Below are 16949 nucleotides of genomic sequence, written 5' to 3'. Positions count from 1 at the left end.
CTGCCACCTTCTCAGGGACAGTGGTTACCAGCGATCCTCTAACTCAGTCCTTTATTTCCCACTTGCTCTTTCCCAACCACATTAAAATGTGCTCAAATCTCCTTATCTTTGAAAGAAATACTCTGGACCCCTTTAGCTGCCACCTTACCGCACTGTGTCCATTCACAGCCAAGCCTCTTGAAAGAATTAACTGCCCTCAGTGTCTACTTGCCTACTCGTTTTCCAGCCCTCTGCCCCTACTACAGCTGCTTTCACCAAATTACCAACAACCTCCTGGTTGCTAAAAATCAGAGGATGTTCTTAGTTCTTCACTTGACCACCCGCTTTTGAAAATAATTTGCTTGACTTCTGTAGTTTTGCATTCCTGGTTTTTCCTTTGCCTCTCTGGCTCCTCCTCGTCAGTCCCCCTTCAAAGAGGCAGTGCTGTATGGATTAGTGGTCAGCCATGGTACTTAAGAACGTGGGCTTGGGAGACAGGTCTGGGTTCATATGCTGCTTCCACTTCTCAGAGTTTGCTTCTTCAACTAAAATGGCAATATATAAGTCTTTTTGTGAAGCCCTAATATTACCAAGTCAATGGAATTATACTTTTAAGGTCTTTAGTACTGTGTCTGACACACAGTAAGCAGGCATGCAGTAAACTCCCCTGACTCTCCAAGCTTATACTAGGCGCCCCTCCTATGTGCTACCATATTATCCTTTATCTTTCTCATTAAGCTTCAGAGAGGAGGGGCCCTGTCACCCTTCTCCACTGTCGTATCAGTCTAGCACCAGGTGCACATTAGGCACCCTGTAAATAAATATCTGTTGACTGCTTCAAGTGTTTAATATATGGCGAAGGTGATACTTTAAATCAGTGGGGCAAAGGATTATTGATAAATAATGATGCATAATCGATAAATGGAAAACTATTTGTGAAAATATAAAAGGTGGATCCTTACCATTTACTAAACTAGTTTTCAGATGGATTAAATAGTGACATTAAAAACAAAAATTGGCCAGGCACAGTGGCTCAGGCCTGTAATCCCAGCACTTTGGGAGGCCGAGGTGGGCTGATCACAAGGTCAGGAGTTCAAGACCAGCCTAACCAACATGGTGAAACGCCGTCTCTATTAAAAATACAAAAATTAGCCAGGCATGGTGGCGGGCACCTGCAATCCAAGCTACTCAGGAGGCTGAGGCAGGAGAATCACTTGAACGCGGAGGTTGCAGTGAGCCGAGATTGTGCCACTGCACTCCAGCCTGGGCAACAGAGCAAGACTCCATCTCAAAAAAACAAAACAAAACAAAAATGTAATTCTGCTCAATTCAGCAAGACCAAAAAATTTTTTAGAGAACTAGAATGAGATAGAAAAAGTGTGGAAGAATATTTTCCTGATCTTGGGGATGAAAAAGGCTTCAGCATACAACAAGCATCAACCATAAAGGAAAACGTGGATACATTTAACTCAATGAAGCTAAATTTTACTATGTAAGAAAACATCATAAAGTTAAAAGACTAGCTAGGAAAATATTTGTGCCATTTATGACAGATCATTTTATTCAGTAAATACTGTGTGCTCTAATAGAGCTCAGACATAACAGAAACTACTCTAGCTCAGAAAGATACTTTATCCAGGAAACTAGGGCTTTGGAAGGGCCAAAGAAGAACTACAGACTGGGTTTCCAGAGTGACAAGAACATTGTAAGGACAGGCTTGGTGGCTCACGCCTGTCATCCCAACACTGGGAAGCTGAGATGGGTGGATCACTTGAAGTCAGGAGTTCAAGACCAGCCTGGCCAACATGATGAAACCCCATCACTACTAAAAATACAAAAAATAGCCGGGCATCATGGCGCATGCCTGTAATCCCAGCTACTCAGAAAGCTGAGGCAGGAGAATCTCTTGAACTCGGGAAGCGGAGGTCTCATTGAGCCAAGATTGCGCCACTGCACTCCAGCCTGCGTGACAGAGTGACTCCACCTCAAAGAAAAAAAAAAGAAGAAAAGAAAAAAAAAACGTTTTAGAACTGGCCCACCAGAGATTTACTTCCTGTTTCTTCTGTGATCAAGAAGCTGCCAGGGTGGGGTACTGGCTCCAGGATTACTCCAATATTGTAAAATAGCAGGAGTAAGGGAATAGAAAGGAAGATAGCGAGCTAGTGTTTGTATTCTTGATGAAATAAAGATGTCACAGAAATCAACAATAAGAAAAAGACCAATAGAAAAAAACAAAAGTAGTAAAGTATATGTACAAAAGATGAACAATAGGATGATGATTGCTGACTTTTATTGAGTTTTACTCTGTGTCCAGGAACTATCTAAGATGTACTTAATATGTACTAACTCACTCCTTTCAATAACCTTATAAAGTAGAAACTATCCTAATACCCATTTTACAGATGAGAAAACAGACAAAGGGAGGTGAAATATCTTGCTCAAGGTCAGAGCTGTTGAGAGGTGGGCATTTATACCTAAACTTGTGGACCATAGTAGACCTGAAAAAAGAAAACTGGATGGTGTGATGGCTCAAGAATTGGACATTGTTAATAGCACTTGAGAAAGAAGCTGGCTTTAAGAGGGCATAATGAATTTGTTTCTAGATGTGCTTAGCGCAGTATGTTGGTGTGGCATCTTTTTAGAAATAATTTCTGGCTGGGTAGGGTGGTTCACACCTGTAATCTCCACACTTTGGGAAGCTGGGGTGGGTGGATCACTTGAGCCCAGGAGTTCAAGATCAGCCTGAGCAACATAGTGAGACACCGTTTCTACAATTTTTTTTTTTTTTGAGATGGAGTCTTGCTCTGTCGCCCCCAAGCTGGAATGTAGTGACATGATCTTGGCTCCCCAAAACCTCCACCTCCCAGGTTCAAGCAATTCTCCTGTCTCAGCCTCCCAAGTAGCTGGGATTAACAGGCATGCACCACTGCACCAGGCTAATTTTTGTGTATTTTTTTTAGTAGAGACGGGGTTTCACCATGTTGGCTAGGCTGGTCTTGAACTCCTGACCTCAGGTGATCTGCCCACCTCGGCCACCCAGAGTGCTAGCATTACAGGCATGAGCCACCGTGCCTGGCCAAAATAAATACATTTTAAAATAGAAGTAACTCAACTTCTGAGCTATGGAATAGTTCTCTGTACCTCCAGTACCTAATAACCCAAATACTGCAATATATCTTTTCAATTAAAAGATTTTTTGTTTGTTTTTTAATTGATTAAAAGATTTTATCTGGTATGCTCTTCCTTCTGTTGCTGCCTTTTAGCTAAATCCTTTTCCTTGCTCTCACTGAATAAGGGGATATCATCTTAATGAGAAGGAGGAAGATGTAAGCCCAAAATTGTTGTAATTGTTGTCTTTGCCTTCTGCAAGTTTTTTAGATCTGCTTTTTAAAATTTATTTTATTTTATTTTATTTTTGAGACAGAGTCTTGCTCTGTCACCCAGGCTGGAGTGCAGTGGCATGATCTCAGCTCACTGCAGCAACTGCCTCCCAGGCTCAAGCGAGCCTTGCACGTCAGCTTCTGGAGTAGCTGGGGCTACAAGCACAGGGGCCACCATGCCCAGCTATAGATCTTTTTCGATTGACCACTGGGATGGAAACTGAATAGTCCTATACAAAATGGCAAAAACCAAACTTTTTCCCATTTGACATTGCTTTTTAACAATTTCTTAATAGTTTTCTGTTGGCTGGCCAGCTAGAAGTATCTTGCTTTTCATCTATTTTCAAGCCCCAGTTGTTCCAGCAGAATTGCACACTTTTCCCAGCTGATTATCTTTTAGGTTATAAATTTGTCATGGGAAATGCTAACCCACACTGGCTTCCTCTTACCCCTTCACTTGCTCTTGGGCCCTTTCGCCATCTAGCACTCCAGTCTGTAAAGGAAATCTTTTTTTTTTTTTTGAGACGGAGTCTTGCTCTGTCGCCCAGGCTGGAGTGCAGTGGTGTGATCTCGGCTCACTGCAACCTCTGCCTCCTGGGTTCAAGCCATTCTCCTGCCTTAGCCTTCCAAGTAGCTGGGATTACAGGAGCTAATTTTTGTATTTTTAGTAGAGATGGGGTTTCACCATGTTGGCCAGGCTGGTCGCAAACTCCTGACATGAAGTGATCCACCCATCAGCCTCCCAAAGTGCTGGGATTATAGGCATCAGCCACTGTACTTGACTGAGAATCATTTTTATTTCAGACTGAATGAGATATAATTAGTACATTAAAATCAAATTATTTTATATTCCAAAACTGTAGAACTCCTAAAATGTATCCCAGAGTCAATAATAAAGTTATCCACTCACTTCATTAGAGGAAGAGTTTGAACTTTGGTGTCAGAAAGGTAACACCTGGAATCCAAGCTCTGCCACTTAATAACTATGACCCTGGGCAAGCTGTTTATCCCTCAAGTCTCAGCTCCTTCATCTGTAAAACAGCACTATTAATGCCTATCTCAAAGGGTTGTTGTGGTGAGGGTTACGTGAGCTAACTTACATAAAGCACTGGCTGTAATAAGGTACTCGATAATTGGTAGCTGTTACTCTAAACCATCAAGTTTACTGTTAGCCACTTCTCTCTTCAGAGATTCACTTAAGATGATTGCAAGGTGAGAAGATTCACAACCTGAGTTATGAGCTTAAGCACCTTAAACTCCTTTAGGAGCAAAGGACTGACTTTAGCTACTCTTCTCCCAGTAATTGGCCCCGTTCCCTTGCTTTCATCACTGTGTAAAGAAGCTCAATTCTGGCATGATATGAAACAAACCATATTTTACTTGACTCAAAAACTTCTCCTAATGGAGGAATAAACACTATTGTTAGGTCGGAAACTGAATGTTAGTCGCAGATACAGTCTGTAATTTTCTAATCATGTCAGATGTTACCTGGATGCTGAAAAATGCCAAATCTTAAAATCCTGAGGGGAGGATTCATTACTAAATAAAGAATGGCTAGCACAAGGGATGGGAAAGAAAACTACGGCTTTCTGAGTGTCTTTTCCAATGACTCTTTATGGTGCTGGGCAGGTTCCCATTCCTTACTTAATCTTCTCAACAACACTATAAGGTAGCATCTTTTTAGGGTGGCCATGTCCTGGGTCTTGCCTGTTGCCCTACTGTCACCTTACTTTCTATTATCTGTATTTTATGGTTGAAGAAACGGAATCCAAAGGAAGGTATTTAAATATTCTGTGCATGGTTATAAAGCCAGAACACTCCTCCTTTCTGCATTTGGATTTCTTCTAAGAATATCCCATGCATACCTTGTCCAACTGCAGCCTGGCTTCTCTAACAAAGCCACCGTGACCTATTTGCAGAATCCATGGTCGCTCAGGTCTTCATCTTACGTGACCTCCGTGCAGCACTTTATGCTGTTGACCGCTCCCCTCTCTTCTATGCTCTCTCTGGCTTCTGTGGCAACATTTCCCGCTTGGCCTCTTTCATCCCTCTAGCTCTTCCTTTCCAGTGTCCTTTCCTCCTCCCCAAACCTCTACGTAGATTACACTTCACCCTTAAGGGGATCTGATCCTTGACTAGCTACAGCTGCTGTCAATAATTCCCACACCTATAACTCTAGCCCAGAGCTGTCTTTCAGGATCCAGTCCTATATATCCAATAAGATCTGGACATGTGACTGCATGCCCCAGAGTTACCTCATACAGCTAACTAAAAATTCATCACTTTCCTTCCCAAAGTCTTCTTCCAGCAGTTCCTTTCACCATCCTCCCAGTGATCCAGGCCAGACACAGGTGTCATCCTTGACTCCTCCCTTTGCCTTAGACCCCTACCCAAATGATCAAGTCCTCCTATTCTCTCTTCAGTTCATCTCTGATCTCCACTGCCACTAACCTAGTTGTGGCTGCCTTTGGATCTCACCTGGGCTACTGCATTAGCGCCAGTCTCTCTGTCTCCACTTTCTCTCCCTCATTTCCTTCTCTCTTGACATTGTAGTCAAGTCACCTTTTGAAAATGCAAATCTGATCATGTGATTCTCTCTATAAAACCCTTAACTCTGGGCCAGGCGCAGTGGCTCACACCTGTAATCCCAGCACTGTGGGAGGCTCAGACGGGCGGATCATGAGGTCAGGAGTTCAAGGCCAGCCTGGCCAACATGGTGAAACCCCGTCTCTACTAAAAATACAAAAATTAGCCGGGTGTAGTGGCGCACACCTGTAATCCCAGCTACCCAGGAGGCTGAGGCAGGAGAATTGCTTGAACCTGGGAGGCGAAGGTTGCAGTGAGCCAAGATCATGCCATTACACTCCAGCCTGGGCAACAAGAGCAAGACACTGTCTCAATAACAAAACAAAACAAAACAAAACATGAAACACTTAACTTGGAATTGTACACTATAAAAAAGTGAATATTATGATATGTGAATTATGTCTCAATTTTTAAAAAAACTTACCCTGGTTTACAAAGCCTTCTATGATTTGGCCTGGCTCAGCATCTCTCATTGGCTTCCCTCCCCCTGCCTCCCATTTTCCTCTTAGCTTTACCATGCAGCAGTTCCTTCTGCCTCCGAGTTCTCCACACTTTCCAATCTACGTTTGCATTTCTTATCCTGTGCAGGAAGCATTCTCTCTTCCACCTATCCCTTGTCCTCTTCCTCCCCACTTGACTGACTCCTCCTTGTCCTTCAAATCTTAGCTTGAGATGATACTTCCCCAGAAGGCTTGGTCCCCCCGGACTGGGTTAGGTGCTCCTGATGTGTGTTTCATACTTAGCTCTTTTGTAGCATTCACCAAATATTTGTTCATTCTGTATTTATTGAGTGACTGCTCTGGGCTGGGCACTGGGCTAGGTGCTGGGTATTTCACAAATAAGAGATGTGGCCCTTGCCCCCATGGTGCTTACAGTCTAAGAAGGAAAGAAAATGGACATTAAACAGTGAATTACCCTAAATATTTTAATTATAATTATGACATTTCAGAGCACCCTGGGGAAGGCGTGTTAAAGGACTTGACATAATTGGAGGTATCAGAGAAAGTGTCATTTAAGCAACTTTAAGGAGTCAGGTGGCCAACTGAAGAGTGGTGGGTGGAGTGTTCCACGCAGAGGAATAGCATGTAGGAAGGCTCTGACGCAAAGCTTGGGGGGCATTTCAGAAACTGAAAGGCCAATGTGGGAGACAAAGAAGAGCCTGGAAGAGCCAAATCTTACTTTCTGGACCATGGTAAGGGTTTCTAAGTTCATCTTAAAGAGAAGTAGGTTGCCTTTGAAGACTTTTAACATGGGAATTTTAAAAGTTCCCCATGGCGGCCGGGTGCGGTGGCTCGCGCCTGTAATCCTAGCACTTTGGGAAGCCGAGGTGGGCGGATCACAAGGTCAGGAGATTAAGACCATCCTGGCTAACATGGTGAAACCCCATCTCTACTAAAAAAAAAAAAAAAAAATTAGCTGGGCGTGGTGGCGGGTACCTGTCGTCCCAGCTACTCGGGAGGCTGAGGCAGGAGAATGGCGTCAACCCGGGAGGCAGAGCTTGCAGTGAGCCAAGATCGCATCACTGCACTCCAGCCTGGGTGACAGAGCAAGACTCCATCTCAAAAAAAAAAGAAAAAGTTCTCTGTGGCTACTGTGTAAATAAGGAAGCAGGATGACAAGTTAAGAAACTCACAAACTTCCCGTGAATCTCCCACTAAACTCTAAGCTCCTAGAGGGCAGAAACTGTGTCATTAATTTTTGTATCCACAGTTTCCAGGACTGCCTGACAGATGCTCAGTATCATTTTAATGAATTGAATACATGATAGGGCCAAGATTCCAACCTAGGCTTTTAAGAAAGGCTCAGCTCAAGTATCAATGCCCTATCTCCCCTACACACAACCCTTCAAAGACCACCCTTCCACTCCTCCCTAGACTGGGCTGGGTACCCCCTTTTACCTCCAGTGCATCTCTGGTGGATTGTATTTTCTAAATATGGCCACATTCATGTCTCACATCCCACGTGTTCTTCTTACAGTGTAATTCTGAGACTCTTCCCGCTGAGAGGTGGGAGTAGTTCCCTCCCCTTGGAATTGAGGCTAGGTCATATGATTCAGCTTCCTCTTGGTTCTCTTGGGATGCTGTGAGGAAGCCCAGACTGCCCCATGTAGAGGCTCATGTGGAGAAAAACTGATAGTCAGCACTGAGAGCTATGTGAGTGAGCCATCTTGAAAGTAGATCCTCAGCTCCCAACAGTCCACCCCAGTTCACACCTTTTGGAGTAGAAGTGAGCCATCCCTGCTGAGCCCTACCCATATTGCAGATTCACTGGCAAAATACAGCAGTGGTAGGTAACTAGAATAGCATACTATGTTTGACATGCAGGGAGGCGGTATGTTAGTTGGATGGGCTATGACTACCTTGGTACTTAATAGTTGTATGACTTTTGGCAAGTTACTTTACTTCTCTCTGCTTCAGTGTTGTTTTTCAGTATAAATGAAAATAGTACCTATGCCTTAAGTTTGTTGGGAGGATTAATGTTGGTAAATGCAGTTCTACAGGTAATACAGATGAGTCATGTGAGCATCTCCTCAGACATGCCTCTGATCATTCAGCTGTCACTCTCATGTGATTCTGTGTCTTTATAGTACTTTCACTCTATTCATAATATGCTTATATATAGGCATGTGTATGTACAGGTTGAGCATCCCTAATCAAACACCCAAAATCCTCCTAAATCTGAAACTTTTAGATGCCTACACTACACCACAAGTAGAACATTCTACACACGAGTAGTTAACACAAACTTTGCTTCATGCACACAATTTTTTTTTTTTCAGATGGAGTCTCACTTTGTTGCCCAGGCTGGAGTGCAGTGGCGTGATCTTGGCTCACTGCGGCCTCTGCCTCCTGGGTTGAAGCAGTTCTGCGTCAGCCTCCTGAGTAGCTGGGATTATAGGCACTTGCCACCACACCTGGTTAATTTTTGTATTTTTAGTAAAGACAGGGTCACTGTGTTGGCCAGGCTTATCTTGAACTCCTGGCCTCAAGTGATCCTTCTGCCTCCCAAAGTGCTGGGATTACAGGTGTGAGCTGCCACACCCAGTCTAGGTACACAATTATTTAAAATATTGGCCAGGCATGGTGGCTGGTGCTTATAATCCCAACACTTTGGGAGGCCTAGGCAGGAGGACTGCTTGAGGCCAGGAGTTTGAGACCAGCGTGGGCAACATAGGAAGACCCTGTCTCTACAAAAAACAAAAAATTAGCCAGGTATAGTGGTGCTACTCGGAGGCAGGAGCATTGCCTGAGCTCAGGAGTTTGAGGTTACAGTGAGCTGTGATCACACCACTGCACTTAAGCTTTTACCCCCATCCCCACTTTGATGGATTCGCTTCACTTATTCATTCACCAGCTTTTTGGTTTTTTCTTTTTAGTGCTTTCTGTGTGCCTAGAATACCTAGTAGTTGGGGTGCATATCTATTTGTATTTTGAATCCTTAATCTTTGGCTTCCAGGATAAAGATCAGTCAGGTTTCAAATTCTGTGTGCTTTCTTCCAGCTAAACCGTGTGCTCTACTGGCCCATGATCAAGTGGCTGTTCTCCCAACAGCAGCCCAGCCATGTGGTCTCCCTAAACTTAGCTGTGGGGCTAGATGCATTAACCTTATCCTGATGTATGATTGGATGTTATCGTATAAAGACCAAATGATAGATCCCTTTACTCAGCTCCAAGGTACAGCCAGATTAACATTTGGTACAGTAGTAAAACACCTGAGACTCATCATAAATTTAGCCCCAAAGGTTAAAGCTTTAGGAATTTCTGCCATGGGTTGCCACGGTTCTGCCACAGGTTGAGGCAGACCATTGAGACAGGTGCCAGAATATTGGGACCACACTGTATTGTCACTTTTGATATTTGACTTTTGAGGCTTTTTCAATTATTGTTGTGTATGTGTGTGTGTGCATGCTATTTCAGGAGTAGGAGTAGGGGGTTGGGCTATTTGGAGAACCTGATGGAAATTATAGCACCGTTTTCCAAAAATAATACACATCCACAGACACACACACACAGAGTATTTAGAAACAGTTTCAGGATAGCCAGGTTAGTAATCCACCTGTGACTTACCATAAGGGTAGAAACTTTTTCATACCATAACTTAGTCCTTTATTATGTACTATGTTCATTTACCTTTTCATGTGTGCATGTTTTATCCCAGTGAGTAGGCAAGCTTCCTCCAAGGAACATATGCCTCTTTATGACCCCCAGTAATATGTGCATGTAGGGACCTCACCTGTGGGAAATCTTGCCAGTTGAGTCCTTTGAAGCTCTGTGATTAACTGGGGACAGCAGCCTTCCCTTCAGCACTCCACCCTCCACCCACCACCCTCCAGCGCAAAAGAGACTATCACAAGAGGACTTGGACCCTGCATTCATGTTCTGTTTGCTCTCTAGGTTTTAGGCTAAAGCATTATTTACATAATCCTCATGCAAATATCCACTTGGCTATTTAGAGAACAAAGCAGTGCCTACTGGAAAGATTTTTTTTTAAGTATTAATAAATGAATGCATTACATTATTTTTTAAAATTGTGATGTCTTTATCCCTTTGTCAGCTCCATACCTTGCCCTATACACTCCCATACCTGTAATCAGGACCCCCTTTTTGTTCTATCCCATGAATTCCTAACTGCACTCCTTTCCTGCCATGTGCTTGTGAGGGAAAAAAAAAAAAAAAAGCGGGCATAAACCTAACCTAATGCTAATGGAACGGTGGCCGTGTGGTTTTTCCTTGTTTTCTTGTCCTTCCCTCCCCCTTATAAATGTCCAAGGGCCACCTTTCCATCCTAACTTTGGAAGGGTTTTCCCTCCAGGCTTGTCTCCCTGACTCTGTAAGTAATTACAGCCACCTGGTGGCCATATGGGGAAATGACAGATGGATTGGCCCCAAAAAATCTAGTGAGACCCTCTTTTTTTTTCTTTTTTTTTTTTCTTTTTTTTTCTGAGATGGAGTTTCATTCTTGTTGCCCAAGCTGGAGTGCAATGGCGCTATCTCAGCTCACCGCAACCTCCGTCTCCCGGGTTCAAGCAATTCTCCTGCCTCAGCCTCGCAAGTAGCTGGGATTACAGGTGCACGCCACCACACCCGGCTAAGTTTTTAGATTTTTAGTAGAAACAGGCTTTTGCCAGGTTGGCCAGGCTGGTCTTGAACTCCTGACCTCAAGTGATCCTCACACCTCGGCCTCCCAAAGTTCTGGGATTACAGGCGTGAGCCACTGCACCTGGCCAGCGACACTCTGTGGAATAACTTTTGGTTTTGGGGTATAGGGGAAGCAGGGAAAGGGAATCCTGTGGATAGAGACTGTAGCACAGGAACCAGACATCCTATTCCTCCGTCCTTCCTTGCCTACTAGGACACAACACCCCCCCCCCACTAGTTATAGACAGATGAGTTCACTTAACATTTGCGTTCATTGAAAATTTATTGAGCAGCAACTGTGTGCTCAGCAATGAGAATATAGCAGGGAGCAAGATGTGAACAAGATCTCTGCCCTCATGAGCTTACAATCTAGCAGTACAGCCAGCCTATTACAACCATAATTTTACAATTGTAATAAAAACTCTGAAAAATGCATGGTGCTAACCGATTTATCAGAAGTCTTGACCCACCAAGAAATCAGAAAAGAACTAAGGAAGGAACATTTAGGATCAGCTAGGCAGAAAGAGAAAGGAAGCGTGTTGCAGGCAGAGAGGACAGTGTGTGAGGGCTCCGCGGCAAGACATGTAATGAACTGAAAGCCAGTGTCTGGGCCGTAGAGAACAAAGAGGGGTGTTGCGAGATGAGCCTGATTTATACAAGGTCTTTGAATTTAGGACTTTATTCCAAAAGCAGGTGGAAGCCACTGAAGAAACTAAGGAAAGTTCGATGTTTAGGTTTGTTTTTCATTGCTGACTCTTATTGCAGCATGGAAGGCAGAAGTGGAAATGGGAGAACAGGTTAGGACGTTTCCATAGCAGTTTAGACAAGAGGTGATGGTAACTTGGAGAAAAGAAGATAGGTTCCAGAGATATTTAGGAGACAGATTACACTTGATGAGTGACTGGATGTGTGAGGAAAGGGATGTCTTTCTGGCAAGAGGCATTGAAGTTGGAGTCTCTGGAAGAGGGACAGATTTTGGCAGAATGAAGACATGCCGTAGGCACAGGACAGGCCCTGAGGCTTGCATAGCCTTCATTCTCAAATAGTTCAGGGTTTAATTGAGCAAACAAGGTACACGTAATTGCAGAGTTGATTAAAGATCAAAATGACTGATTTAGATAATTCACGGACTCCTGCATTCCATGGGATTAGATTTAAATCCTCCACCTCACAGTAAATTCAGATACTGCTGAAGCCAATAGCAGTGTTTTCTGTTCATGCCTCCCATAGCCCCTCAGAACACCTATACAGCCCAACGGTATCTCACAGGGGTCACCTTCTCCTGTGCTGGGCCCTGATGCCCCCTGCCAGAAGACACGCTAAACTCTTCCTGATTTGTGTTTTGCTTGCTGCTGCCAGGAAGTTCACCTGTCTGTCATTCTCAAATCTCCCCTCCTTAAGTTAAAGGAGACCAAATCTAGCCACTGCCCCCGATAGTGGTTCTCTCTTGGTCACCAGGAGAGTTTTCTGACTTACTTAACATCTCTCTTTACATTACCCCTGTCAAGTTCTCTCTTTTGGAGTCACCATCTTGCAACCCTGTCTTCCTCATCTTCTCCATGTGGCAAACTGCCTCCTTTTTCTCCCTCACCAAAGTGTCACTAATTTCCTGGCCTTTTCCCCACTCTCGTTTTCCCTCAAGTTAGTAAATACCCACCTCTTTGCCCCAAAAAGGTCAGGAAAGAAATTTGGGGTATGGGATTAACAAGGAAGTAGCCCCAATAGCTATTGCTTAGCTGACACTTAGCCTTGCTTGCCTCCTCTTCGCCACAGGAGAACTCTGCAAACTCCCTTCCAGAGACGATAACTGCTAACTGTACAATAGGACCACACTTTCCCACTGTGCAAGGAGCCTAGGAAAAAGCCACATCCCAAATACTTGCTCTGAGAACAGTGGTTACAAATGTTAACATGAGATTAGACATTGAGATGGTCCCTTTATATTGAGAGAACATGGACTTTGGAGTTGGGTAGACTTGAATTTGCATTCTGGCTCTAGTGGTACTACCTAGTGTGCCTTTGAGCTATTAAACTTTTCAAAGTTTCAAAGGACTTATCTGTAAAATAGTAATAGTAATCCACCTTATAGGGTAGTTGTCTTGAAGAGGCTATTTGGGAGGCTGAGGCAAGAGAATCACTTGAGGCCAGGAGTTTGAAACCAGCCTGGCCAACACAGTGAGACCCTGTGTCTACAAAAAATTTAAAAATTAGGCATTGTGGCGTGCACCTAAAGTCCCAACTACTCAAGGCAGAGGTGGGAGGATCACTTGTGCCCAAGAGCTCCAGGCTGCAGTGAGCCATGATTTTGCCACTGCACTCCAGACTGGGTGACAGAGCAAGACCCCTTCTCTTCGTGGGGGGAGCGGGGGAGAGGGTATATGAAGTACCCAGCATAATATCTAGCCTGAATTGCCTATAATGACTCACTTCCTTTCTTTCCCTTGGGTTTCAGCTGCCAAATACTATTCTACAAGTAAGATAAGCCAGCTTTGTATGGTCAATGATAAACATTTCCTATTCCTGTCTTTGTAAATCCCATCTTCCTGCAGACATCTCATTTCCATCATTGCCAAAAAAGTCCTTCCATCCCTCACCCCTGTAGAACTACTCTCTCTTAACTATCAAACAGTTCTGCCTGAACTCTGACTATCCTCTTCTACATCTCCCTAAACCAAGATACTTGATCTTCTTGTATCATTCCTAAAGATTAATTCACTAATTTTCTCAGAGCAAATTGTAATGAAGGCAGGGAATAGGACCTTTACACTTCAGAAGGGCACAGGCTAGCTCCTAGAGAGGAATGGAGATCTAGGCCCAGGCACCCCTCGGCCCCACTACTTTTCCTCAAGGCACAGAAAAAGCCAAACTCAAAACACGTCTTGAGTGTACATGAGTGTACGTCTCCTTTCCTACAACTCTGTGAGATCATCATTGAAGTACAGAAGTATTGCCGGTGTGTGAAGTGTACCGTCCATATTGAGATAGTCAAATTCTTCCTCCTCATCCCGGATCCCATTCTCTTCCAGGGTAAAATCCATGTTCAGGTTCTTCCCTTCATATTTCCACGTGTAGCTGGCAGCGTGTGCATTATAGGGGAGATAGCGGTGTAGGATTTCCCATATGGACTCCAGAACCCCCACCTGGAGAACACAGAAGCACCCCACGCCCAGAATTCTGGATGGAGTATACACATACACACACTGGGATCAAAGTGCCTCCCTTGGCAGATAGCAGCTTCAGGTAATCTACGGCCCCAGAAAAAAAGCTGAAACTCCAGCATGCAATGAACAGGCCCAAAAGACTTACAGCTCTTAATGGCAGCCACTTCTAACTACCAGATGGCCATAAAGGGTCAACTGTCCCCTCACTATATCCGTGCAATAGAGTAAATTAAAAAGAAAGTTCATTTGCTGACAAAACGGCGTGTAAGAGTTTCGAAGGACCACCATCACTAAGATGCATAAACTGCTGTTCCCGGGCTTATAAAGGAGTCTCTTGTCCCCCTGTGACCCAGACACTCCTAGGATTACCAATCCTGGGGGCCTAGGTGCTGTGCTTTCCTCAGTTGCCTCAATGTAAAGGGTAGAAAATACACTCCCACCGGTTATGGAAAAAATGTTGCCCTGAAGATCGGCCTGGAGATTTGCTGGGATTCCCCATTCCCTCTAACCTGCTCCTTGTCACCAGTTCTCACCTCCAGTGTGTGCTCCTGCGACGTGAGTGTGTTAATGATGCGGATGCTCCGGGTCTTGGCAGACAGCCGCCCCACCTCATAATACGACCCCTGCCACCAGGGCTTCCCAAAATCGTTGGCCCAGTCCGAACAGGGCAGCTGAGGCGGAACGTGCACAAAGCGACCCCGCGGGGTGCAGTACCTCAGGCAGCCGGTCAGCGGATCTATGTGCTTGCGGATCTTTAAGGGAGGATTTGGGGCGAGGGGATCAGAGCAGTCATTATGCTCTGGCTAGCCTCCGCTTTTCCTTCCCATCCCCGCTCTCCACTGCCTCTACCCACAACCCCAGATTTCAGCATAACTCACGTCTTTGGTCTTTGGATCAAACCAGTGGCTGATGTCCTGGCCTGCAACTTCCACGATAGGTTTCAGCAGCAGGTTCCCTTGAAAAGAGCAGCCACGGTCAATGCTAGCCCTTCAAGAACCAGGCAGGCGCGCGCGCGCACACACACACACACACACACGCACACACACACACGCACACACACACGCACACACACAGACACTCCGGCCCCGGCCCAACGTGTGACCCTTACCCTTGTATTCCTGTGCCAATGACGTTAGGTCGTACACGCGTCCCAGGTAAGATACCCAGAGGTCTTCGGGCCTGTTATGTTGGGCCACCTCTGCCGGCGTGAAATAGCGACGCTGAAAATACTCCAAATCTGGCCCAGCCACCAGGCCCCGGCGCGGCATGGCTCTTGCTCTGTCGGTCACTGGCTCTCTTGGTTACTCCTTTGCTCCTCAGCACGCACTCACTACTACTACGACCTCCGTCGCGTCCGGGAGCCGAGGGGAGAGCGTTTATCCGCTGACATGGAAACCATTGTCCTTTCCCGGCCACCGTCCACTGAGATAACCATCAGGGGGTGGGGCTTGGGCCGCACGTGTTCACGGGAAACGTAGTATGAGTCCCACACGGGGCATATAAGGATGGAGTAATTGAGTTGCGCCGCTTTCAGGAGTTGGGGGTGGGCAGAAAACGAATACGCTCCGTTTTAATTTAGTGGCCTGGGCTACATGGGATATTTAGGACAGACTATCTCTCTGAGACAGAAAAACAAGGGAGGAGGCAGTATGAGAGTGTATTCTCGCTAAATTCCAAGGTTTCTAAAGGATGTGTAAGAAAGTAGAGGTAAAGGTCTCGCGATATCGTAAGACATCCGGCGTGGTACGCTTCAGTGAGCCACAGCGCTAGAAGTAGGAGAAGCTCGCGAGATCTCTGCCGTTGCCGAGGAGACTAGGAGGGGAAGGAGAGGTGATCTCGCGAAAGGAAAGAGGTCGGGAGCGCTCGCGAGATCTCGGACCACCCAACCTGAAAGGTGCTTAGGAAGTTGAAAGGCCCAGAGGAGGCCTCCGGGCAAATGGCCGGAGCTGGACCCACCATGCTGCTACGAGAAGAGAATGGCTGTTGCAGTCGGCGTCAGAGCAGCTCCAGCGCCGGGGTTAGCACGGGCTCTGGTTCTGGGATTGAGGGGCAAGATGGAGGGGGTGGGGAACTGCAGGTCCCGGCAGCCTCTGGGCGTTGTGTGAGCGCCCCGCGGGCTGCCGGGAGCTGTGGTTCCGCGGGCGGGCAGCCGGGACTGCGCGATCTGAGCGCTTGTTCCACCCCGCGCAGGATTCGGACGGAGAGCGCGAGGACTCGGCGGCTGCGCGCGCCCGGCAGCAGCTAGAGGCGCTGCTCAACAAAACTATGCGCATTCGCATGACAGATGGACGGACACTGGTCGGCTGCTTCCTCTGCACTGACCGTGACTGCAATGTCATCCTGGGCTCGGCGCAGGAGTTCCTCAAGCCGTCGGGTCAGTGCCTGGGAGAATGCACACCCGCCTGGGAATGTGGCGGAACCTTACGCAAGGCATTTCCCCTTCAGGGCCTGGCTGCAGCCCTTGTTTTCTGGGGCTCGTTTTCGTGGCTCAGAGGGGCGGGACTGATGCCGGCCTGCTTCCCTGATCCTCTGATCCTTCTTTCCAGATTCCTTCTCTGCCGGGGAGCCCCGTGTGCTGGGCCTGGCCATGGTACCCGGACACCACATCGTTTCCATTGAGGTGCAGAGGGAGAGTCTGACCGGGCCTCCATATCTCTGACCACGGTGGCGCATACCTTTCAGACTTCATTAAACTTACGACCGAA

General features: G+C 46.0%; 2 protein-coding genes and 1 long non-coding RNA gene across 3 annotated transcripts in view; 2 read left to right on the top strand and 1 right to left on the bottom strand.

Annotated features, from left to right (window-relative positions):
* LOC108514332 (uncharacterized) overlaps positions 1 to 13444 on the top strand; it is a 26742-nt gene extending 13298 nt beyond the window's left edge. Inside the window, exon 3 of the long non-coding RNA XR_001881190.1 lies at positions 10170 to 13444. This is a non-coding gene — a long non-coding RNA (uncharacterized LOC108514332). The remainder of the gene's footprint in view (positions 1 to 10169) is intronic.
* Positions 11353 to 15917, bottom strand: CYB5D1 (cytochrome b5 domain containing 1). The gene is made up of 4 exons (XM_017850476.1): positions 15353 to 15917; positions 15123 to 15199; positions 14778 to 14996; positions 11353 to 14223 (listed from the first exon to the last, which is right to left on the bottom strand). Exons 1-4 carry the CDS (start codon positions 15510 to 15512, stop codon positions 13993 to 13995), a joined length of 687 nt encoding a protein of 228 aa, XP_017705965.1. The 5' UTR covers positions 15513 to 15917; the 3' UTR covers positions 11353 to 13992.
* NAA38 (N-alpha-acetyltransferase 38, NatC auxiliary subunit) lies at positions 15534 to 16949 on the top strand. The gene is made up of 3 exons (XM_017850482.1): positions 15534 to 16261; positions 16435 to 16618; positions 16791 to 16949. Exons 1-3 carry the CDS (start codon positions 16181 to 16183, stop codon positions 16901 to 16903), a joined length of 378 nt encoding a protein of 125 aa, XP_017705971.1. The 5' UTR covers positions 15534 to 16180; the 3' UTR covers positions 16904 to 16949.

The sequence above is a fragment of the Rhinopithecus bieti genome, unplaced genomic scaffold, assembly GCF_001698545.2.
Source record: "Rhinopithecus bieti isolate Rb0 unplaced genomic scaffold, ASM169854v2 scaffold_32008, whole genome shotgun sequence".
Classification (NCBI taxonomy): domain Eukaryota; kingdom Metazoa; phylum Chordata; class Mammalia; order Primates; family Cercopithecidae; genus Rhinopithecus; species Rhinopithecus bieti.
Note: the sequence above shows the minus strand (reverse complement) of the source record. Positions and strands in the feature narration are given on the sequence as shown.